This window comes from Mus pahari, chromosome 14, assembly GCF_900095145.1.
Source record: "Mus pahari chromosome 14, PAHARI_EIJ_v1.1, whole genome shotgun sequence".
Classification (NCBI taxonomy): Eukaryota; Metazoa; Chordata; class Mammalia; order Rodentia; family Muridae; genus Mus; species Mus pahari.
The window spans coordinates 81,159,450-81,169,219 of NC_034603.1; the positions used below are offsets into that span (position 1 = coordinate 81,159,450).

The 9,770-nt window shown below is 51.8% G+C and overlaps 1 protein-coding gene across 1 annotated transcript in view; it reads right to left on the reverse strand.

Annotated features, from left to right (window-relative positions):
* Sdk2 (sidekick cell adhesion molecule 2) overlaps positions 1–9,770 on the reverse strand; it is a 282,556-nt gene that overhangs the window by 154,855 nt on the left and 117,931 nt on the right. Inside the window, exon 2 of the mRNA XM_021212230.2 lies at positions 4,516–4,675. Coding sequence (XP_021067889.1) covers positions 4,516–4,675 — 160 coding nt within the window. The remainder of the gene's footprint in view (positions 1–4,515; positions 4,676–9,770) is intronic.

Genomic DNA, 9,770 nt, shown 5'->3' on the forward strand with positions numbered 1-9,770 from the left:
AAAGTGGCCAGCATCTCGCGTATATCTGTGTCAGTTAAGTCAGGGATGAAAAGAGTCAGAATAGCGAGATGCAAGGCATGGCCCTCGACTATGTCCTGCACCGAATGGAAACTGGATGGCTGTGAAGGAGGGGGCAGCTGGGTGAAGCAAATGGAGAAATCTAGATGTGGGCTATACCAACTGCGGCAGAGTCATATCCGTGTTCTTTCTGTACCATGTTACAGTTCTGTAGAAGAAGAGTTCGACTCGAAGGAGTGTTACCCAATAGTGAAGCTATGGGATGCCCACAATCCTTAAGTGGCTGAGCAAAAAAAGCTCTGTGTGTGTGTGTGTGTGTGTGTGTGTGTGTGTGTGTAGGTGTAGAGAGAGGGAGTGAGCAAGGGTCCCATGTGAGAGATGGGTAAATGTTAAGATATGTGCAGGTGTTCACAGCACGACAGCTACCATCCTCCTAAGACTTGACAGTTTTCAAAAGGGAAAACATAAAAGTCAGGAAAAGTACCAGCAGCAGCCCAGCCTTCCGCTGGGCATGGGGTGGAATGCGGTGGAAACAAGTGACTGCTATGTACCTGACATCCTTTCCCCCCAATGTCTGCTCATGGTCTTTGTCCTCTTTGACTACCTTGTGGCTGGAGCGTGTGGGTGTGTGTGGGGGAGATGTCTCGCTATAGGGCACATGACACAGGACTGGACGGCTGTAGGGCGGCACGCTATTGCCCATTGTAACAGCTTGGAGATGATCTAAGTCTATTCAATCAGATCCTTTTCTGCAACTTTCTCAGGCTTCTAGGGAAATTCCTCAGAGTCAGGCAGTTATAACACGCCACACCTGGATGTCTCGGGGGTCACTCGATATGTGGGGATGAAGCAGAATCTAAAGGTAGGCACAGCAAAATGGTCTATAGGGGAGAGGACTGGGAGACGTCAGACTCTAGGTTCTAAGACCCAAGGTCCCTGGACTTAACAAGGTTGCGGTGGCTCTTACCTCAGTCCTGTCGTACGTTCACAGTTCATATTAATGTTTACAAGGCAAGGTATCACGGGATATAATTAGTCATAAAAGGTAAAGGGGGAGAGAAAGAGAGATGAAGAGAGAACATGCGCGCGTGTGCGCGCGTGCGCGTGCACACACACACACACACACACACACACGAGAGAGAGAGAGAGAGAGAGAGAGAGAGAGAGAGAGAGAGAGAGAGAGAGAAAGGAAGAGAGGATATATATGAGACATCTATCTATCTATCTATCTATCTACACACATATAAACATACATGCATACATGCATACATACATATATATGGTCATTTGGATGGGGCCCAGGAAGGGCTGGGAGACTTTGGACAATGTCAAGAAGAAAAGGACATGCAGGAAGTGTCTGGAAACCCATAAACTGACTGGCTTGCTGACAGTGTCTACCCTAGCATGTCATAGCCAGCATGAGGCCAGGAGATGCCACTGGAAGCCAACCACGAAGAATTCTAAGGTCACCCTGAGGAGCATAGCCCTAGCCTACAGTCACAGCTAGTGTTTGATGAACAGGCCATCTGACCAGCTTCACATTCGAGTATCTCGTTGCCACCATACCACGCGAGCCGAATGTCCCTGCTGCGCCGAAGCGAAGGGATGCGCCTCCCAAGTGGAAGCTCATTTATTTCCCTGGATGGCTTCCCCCCAACGCAGCCATAAACGGGGATATTTGCATTCTCTCCACTGCTTTGTTTTCTAGAATTTGCGGAGCGCAGTTAGCAGAAACATTGCTAAGGATACACATTAAGGGAACAATTGCAGCGATCTTTTCTCCTTGAGAGGCAGGGTGGTGGATGGGAAAGACTTTCAGCTTTGGAGACTCACAGCTAATCTTTTTGAAAAGAAAATGTGTGTGTGTGTGTGTGTGTGTGTGTGTGTGTGTGTGTGTGCTGTATGTGCATGTGCGCATGCCACAGCATGTCAGAGGACAACTTTTGGGAGCTGGCTCTCCTCTTCCACCTTGCTTTGAAGCGGGGTCTCTCTTCCTGTTTCTACCACTTCACCGAAACCTGGCCTGGTATACCTGAGGCATGCGGGCTCCCAAGTCTCCTGTCTTCACCTCTTACTTCACAGCAGAGAGCTGGGATGACAGATGTTCACTGCCACATCTGGCTTTTTACTTGAGTTCTGGGAAACCCAACTCTGGTGGTCGGGTTTGTTATGCGCATTTACCCACGGAAACGTTCTCCAACCTCCACAGCTCCTCTTTGGAGCTCAGCTTACACAGCTGACCTTGGGTGGGTCCTCTAAGCTCCAGTTTGCTTAACTGTGGAATTCCTAGGCTTGTTGGCAGGATCCAGTGACATTACTCAAAAGCACTCACCACCATGCCAATCCTATGTGAGTTCATTCTTCACTGATGGTGACTACCATTGTCATCACTGTCACTGATGATGTTTTGGGGATTGGTTTAGTTTGAGACAGGGTTTCATCTCATCCATTTTAGCCCAGGCTGGCCTAGAACTGGATAGGTAGCTCAGGGCAGCCCTGAACTCAATATTCTCCTGCCCTTAGGCTCTCGTGGGCTGGGATTGTAGAGCTGTGCAATCATTGGGCCTAGCTACCATCTGCAGAAGTTAGATCCGGACTGCTCCCTAGTGGATGCTGCAGCCAAGAACCACTGCCAAAGGTAACCCACGCCACTGGCGATCAGAGCCGATCCTGGAAGGTGCGTGACGTTGGGGGGATCGATAGATGGCTTTGTTGGCAAAGCACACACTGTGCCAACATGAGGGCCTAACTTTGACCCTCAGAACTTCTGGTTCTTTTCTTCCTCTCCAAACCGGGCCTGAGAGAACGTACTTGTAACTCTGGTGCTGGGGAAATAGAGATAGGCAGATCCCTCAGATTTACTGGCCTCACAGCCTCACTGAATTGCTATGCTCTAGACCCGTGAGACACCTGTCTCAAAAACCAAGGCAGATGGCACCCAAGGGAGAACAAGAAGTGAGGTCATCTTCTAGCCTCCAGACATGAATGAACATATGTGCATGCATACTTGCATGTATGCCTGTATACATATAGGCACATGCATACAAATCTATAACACACACACACACACACACACACACACACACACACACACACACACACAAATCTATACCACACACACGGACTTCTGATCCTTGATCTGAGCTGGGCTTTGCTGCTGAGTGGTACCCATCTGTGCCCTGGCAGTACAGGGAACCACAAAGGGGCTCTGATTCACCAGGAAGCAAAGCCTCTTCCTATGAGTTCCTAATCCAGCTCCCTAGTCACGAGCAAGCAGGAGGCTGCTCCTAAACCCTACCTGAAAAGCTCTTGGTACCCCATTTAGTCATCCCAAGTGGATGTAGAGATCTTCACACACTGTCAGCTGTTCCCAGTGAGTGGTAGTCAGAAATGGCTCCAGGTCCTCAAATAAAAGCCACAATATAGGATGGTTAGCGAGGTCCTCCTGGCCACCTTGTAGGGGGTTCATGCCTAGAAGAGCTAGCAATGGATGAAGATCTCTTGCTTTTTGGTCCAGTGTTCTCCACCCAACCCCCCATAGATGGGTTGATGGCCCTCCTGCCCTGGCCTCTTCTCCTTCCTTGTGGGCTAATGTGGTCACCTTGTGCCAGCTGAGCCACCAGAAGGTCACAGACTGAGAGAGGAGGTCGCCCCAAACTCTGGCCTCCTTGCTTCATAATGGAAAGGATGGAGATCCAGGGAGGATGGACAGATGCTCCAGTCCCGAATCCCCTCTTCTCATTTGCATTCCCATCCCTGGTGACAGATTTGTATCAGCATCCCCAGGGCAGGACAATCTTGTTTCCCCAACAAAACCGATTATGCACATCAGGCTTGGGGATTAATCACAGGCAAGGGGCTCGGAGCCAATAAGAAAGGCAGAGATGGGAGAATAAGAGCGGGAGGAGGGAGCACCAGGTTCCTGCTCTGCAGGGCCAGGATGTGAGGGGGAGGCCAGGCTCCCCTGGGGGAGGGCCCCCTCAGACACGTGACAAACCCACCTGTGTCAAGCCCATGTCTCACCCCACCCCCACTTGACCCTATTCAGCCAGAGAGAGGGGAAGAGTCACCAAATCCAATACTCAGGACCCGCCCCCCTCCCATCTGCCCTCTCCCCTGAAGAGATGTCTCCTGTACTACTGCCCCGCTGATTCTGATTGCTGCATGTCCTATTCCATTAAATCCAAGCCTCTCCTTCAATAGAACTTTCTGGGGATGGAGGGGTTCTTCTTGGCAGGCAGGTAAGGAGAGACTGGTTACATCCTCAGTCTCATCTCTGTCCCCTCTGGCATCCTGTGGGTAGCACCCAGGCCTGCCCCTCAGCCATCCCGTTTGGGCATCACGGAGGCAGGGCATCGCTTCCAGAGCAGGGCGGTCCCAGCCTCTCAGGAGTGTTACATGGGAGCCTGTAGTCCTCGTATGGACCCAGGTCTCCTACCCTCCTTTCTCTGGATAGGGAGGCGGCTGGCTCCTGGCAGATGGGAGGGGGCTACTTGCCTGTACTCCAGCGAGAACCGGGTCAGCTCCCGGTTGTTGTGCAGCCATTTGAACTCCAGTGGCCAGCTGCCCTCAGCCATGCAGGTGAGCACCAGGCGGTTCCCTTCCAGATGCACTTGTGTGCGCACTGGCTCCGTCTTGAAGTATGGCGGTACATCATCTGTGGGGAAACAGGTACAGTCATGGCTTAGCACTTGCTCAGCCCCACGAAGCACCTGAGGCAGGTAGAGCAGGGACAGCTGGGTAACTTGCCCAAGGTCATACGCTGAGAGGGAGCTGGTTTGACGCCAGGGCATGGTGTTCAGCATGGGTCTTCCTCACCTATGAAGCAAAGCCTCTCCTGCTTCCTCTCCTCCCTAGCCAGCCGCTCACTGCCTTTGCTCCACCCCCCAACCCCCACCCTGCATCACCTCCAGTTCTTTCTGTTAGGGAGTCTTGTCTGGTTCTCATTCTTAGCTTCTGGGTTTTAAAACCTCCAGGGAAGAAGGAAGAGGGCCCACTGGGCCTCAGCCAAAGGGAATGTAAGCTTCACCAGGAAAGCAGAGTCTGTGGCTCAGTTATGTGGGTATGAGGACCCGAGTTTGAATCTCCAGCACCCATGTAAAAATCCAGGCTTTGCCATGCACAACTATAACCCCAGCACCGTTGAGGGGGCAGACAGGAGGATACCCCAAGCTTGCTGGATGCCAGCCTAGCTCTGGATTAATGAGAGGCTACTCCAGAAGAGGATAAGGCATGGAGTGACAGCTGGCTTCTCAATGGCCTCCTTTAGCCGCCATGTTTATGCACGGGTGAGTGTACCTGTATACATACATATATATGTGTGCATACACAACACACTCATACACACACAAGGGGAAAAGGGAAAAGAAAAACGGGGTTGGAGTGACATAAAGCTTCAACGGACAGAGGACTCCCCCCACCCCCAAGCTAGAAAATACATCGAAGGCAGTCTATGTAGTGATCCCCTCCATCACCAGGCTGCTGCCCCCAGCCAGCCAGCTTGCCTCAACCTCCCCATTCTGCCTGCCCAGGCTGTGAGCCGGAGTAGCTGCTGCACTCCCCTGTGGAGTCATTGTACCTGTATGGCCTGGCATAGCCACACAAACCACGGAAGCTCCAAGCTCCTTCAAAAGGAGTAACGGGCTTGGGCAATGGCTCAGGATGGAGAGGAGCCTTTGCCCTCTGGCCCATGGGGAAGAAGACAGAAGTGAGGTGTGGGATTGGACCAGGGTACTGGAGGAAGGGTGGGGAGGTGGTGGAGCGGGGAGAAGAGCTCCCAGCCTGCCTTTGCATCACCAGCCTTTGGGGTAGGGCAAGGCTGAAGGTAGATGTCGACATCTGGAAAGAAGGTCGGTAGAGTTGCTAGTCCTCACAGGTTCTGCTATTTTAGAAGGTTCCACATATGCTCATTTGATCCTCATAGTGGCCTAATGACTCCAGGGAATGGGACATATGTTTTAGAAAGGGCACAGTAAGGTCTGGTCTTCAAGACAGGGTTTCTCTGTATAGCCCTTGCTGTCCTGGAACTTACTTTGTAGACCAGACTGGCCTCGAACTCAGAAATTTGCCTGCCTCTACCTCCCGAGTGCTAGGATTAAAGGCGTACGCCACCACGCCTGGCTCAGAAGCGGCTACCTCTTTCAGGGAAGCAGGGCTATCTACCCAGAGAGATACCTGGACCAGGGCTTAGAGGAGTGGGTGAGTACAAAACTCTTGGAGTTTGTGCCCTGGGCCAGGTGTCAACAGCTGGAGGAAGCATGCCACAGAGAGCGATCCTCTACAGTTAATCTAGAGAGACCCCAAAGGCTTCCTCAGGACCTTCCTACACACCACTTAGGCGCAGACACAGGGTCAGATCCCATCTTTCCATTTAAATCTGTAAGCTCCCTGTAGGTCTCAAGGGCTTAGAGTCACATAGCCAGGAGGGTAGCATGGATGTCCCCAGTGGCAGGGGCTCTAGCAGCATCTACAGACCACCATCTTGTATTCACCCCACGACTGGCCAGCTGTGCGGCGAGGGCAAACGCTGGCTCTTTAGAGTCTCAGTTTCTCCATCCGTGGACACAGAAGAGAAACAGCAGGCACAGGCGGAATGAAATAATGACTGTCACAGTGCTGGCCCAGGCCTTCTTCCGGGGACAGACGCTCTGCACAGGATCATCCGTTTCTGTGTGAGTGTCTGTGGCAGGGATGGGCGCGGACATCCTCAGAGCTGGCCTGGGTCATGCTCCAACCCCACCACCCAGAGCCTAGAACTAGAAAAGCACCTGGGAGCCTGCTTTGGGACCAAGGAAGGGATCAAAGGAAAGGAAGAGGAAGGGCATACCATCAGGGGTTGGAAAAAGATGCTCTGAGCCCCTCTGCACACCAGATCTGATTCTAGGATTCCCCTTTCAAGTTCTCGAAGCCTCAGACCTAACCAGCCTGGGGCAATCACCGCCAGGTTCACTTTTCAGGTCTCACCTGGGCTCAAGGACTGATTGATACCTTGGTAAAAGTTGTAATAGGCTCTTAGGGGGCTAGTCATGCAGCACCCCTAAACCTTATAGCTTATATACCCAGTGTTATGAATGTGTAAATTGCAGTTACGCGCGCGCGTGGGGGGGGGGTGTCTTCCTTGAGTTCCTGCCCCAGAGAACAAGCCTGAGGGTAGTTTGACGAGCAAGCACTGCCAAGGGTCTTTCTGGGCTCACCCCCCTCAGCCATCTTTACAGCCCTCATGTGAATGCTTTGCCCAAGGAGCAGTTGATGGGGCTGGGAACGCAGGTCAACTGGGATCATGCCTGCCTGGGATGCAAGAGGTTCTGGGTTTGATCTCCAGCATTGTACAAACCAGTGCACGGTGATATGCGCTTCTCCTCCCCATACTCAAGGGGCGGAGGCAGGAGGATCAGCAGTTCAAGGTCCCCCTTGACTACGAAATAACTACAGAGTGAGAACAGCCTGGGCTACATGAGACCTCACATCAAAACCAGATGGAGCAAGTGAAAGAGTGCCTCTTTTGGATCACCAAAGCTGAGTCCTTCTCAAGGTGACTAATTGTGCCTCTGGGGTTCTGGGCCATGGCTGGCTGGGTCAAGAGGGGCTAGCAGGTACCTGCTGGCCCAGGAGAGCTACCTGCCACCTCAGGAGGCAGCCAGCACTGCTCTGGCTGCTCTCAGCTTAATAACTGGGCACACTCTCACTTCAAAGGCGCATTCATATTCTCCTGAAGCTTTCAAGAGCCCTTTGAATCGAGTTTTTGAAAACCCTGTTTGAGGCTGTCATTGCGCGTTTGTTTTAAAACAATAACATTCCCGGGCCCGCGTGATTAAATCCCTTCCTTGGATGTGGGCTGACTCAGAGCCAACATTGAGAGGACAAGGAGGAGGAGGAGGAGGAGGAGGAGGAGGAGGGTGTGTTTTTACACACATGCGAGCACACACGCGCTCTGCACCTAGACACTTAGCATCTGTGGGTTCGCTCACCGGCCACTTGCTCCAGAACTGAATTTACCAGCTAACTGCCCAGACCCCAGGAATGAACAACCTGGGCAAATGCCTTGTGCTCAGATGGTTTGATTCCAGTGGTTGCTGGAGATAACAGCCTTGGGGGATGAAGGGGAAAAGATACTGTGCTTGCACACCTGCTGGGTACCAGGCCAGGTTTTGGTCCTCCCCAATCCCTCCTCTCATGTTATCCTCCTGAGGTGACACAGAGGGACTAAAGCTCAGGCCACTGCTCTGAGGTCACCCTCGCTCCAGTGTTCCTTGTCCTCTGGATATGGGGATCCTGGGAGGGAAGCCCCAGCCAAAGGAAACACTGGGAAGTGCACCAGAAAGTAGGAGCTGGCGGGGAGCTGGGATGTGGTCCACCGGAGGATTGATGGCTGTGTGGAGTTAGTTGTGTTTGTGTGTGCATATGCATGTACATGTGTGTAAACCAGTATGTATATGTCTTTGTGTGTATCTGATGTGTCTGGGCACTTCTGTCTCCTCCCTGCGTATCTGTACATGGACAACTGTCTCAGGTCTGTGCTGTGAGTTCCCAGGAACGTAGAGACCATAGACTGTGGAGATTGTTTACTTTCTGCACACCACTTTCTTTAGCTGTAAGCTGGGGGCATGTTTACCGTGAAGAGTAAATAAATGAGCGCAGGATGCTAATTAAATAAACAGATAAGCACATGCCTAGGAAGGGACAGCCGTTGCTTCTGCATATGGATAGGCACATTGTGTTGGAGAGAGACTCGCATGCTCTGTTAGCTGAGGCTGGTAGGTCTCCTCTGGTTTTGCTTTCAGATGAGGCAGTACTCAGCCTGTGGGACTGTATGTCCACCACAGCCCCGCGAGCCAGCGAGAAGGGTAACTGTGGCCAGAGAGTTCTGGGGAAATAGAATCAACAGTATGAGCATGCCACTTTTCCAAAACTTCCCTCACTTTGAACCCGCTCCAGTTTTTATTAAAATATTTAAATTGATGATTACGAGGGTGATCATATGCGTGTGTGGGCGGGTGCTCTGTGTCACATGCACCGTGCCATGCCGTGGAGATGAGAGAAAGTCAGCTCTCTTCTTCTGCTGTGGGCTCAGGGATCAAACCTCTCCCATCAGCCCCGCAAGGCAAGAGCTTTTACCCGCTGATTCACTTGGCCATCTGCCGGCTCCCTTTTTACAAAATGAGACAGAACGATTCTAAAATGTATGTAGAAACAACCACAAAAACTAACACCTGGTCCTGGAGGCAGGGCTCAGCAGTTAAGAAAGAGCACGCATGGTCTTTGCAGAGGACCCAAGCCTGGTTCTTGGCATTCACATTGGCCAGTTCATAACTGTCTGTAACTCCAGCCCCAGGGGACCTGTGATGGTTTGTATATGCTTGGTCCAGGGAGTGGCACTATTTGGAGGTGTGACCTTGCTGGAGTAGGTGTGTCACTGTGGGTGTGGCTTTAGGACCCTACTCCTAGCTGCCTGGAGATTAGTATTCTGCTAGCAACCTTCTGATGAAGATGTAGAACTCTCAGCTCCTCCTGTACCATGACTGCCTGGATGTTGCCACGTTCCCACCTTAATGATAATGGACTGAACCTCTGAACCTGTAAGCCAGCCCTAAGTAAATGTTGTCCTTATAAGAGTTGCCTTGGTCATGGTGTCTCTTCACAGCATTAAAACCCTAACTAAGACAGGACCTGATGCTTCTGGTCCTTGGGGTACCTGTGTGCAGGTGCATGCGCACACACACACACACACACACACACACACACACACACACACA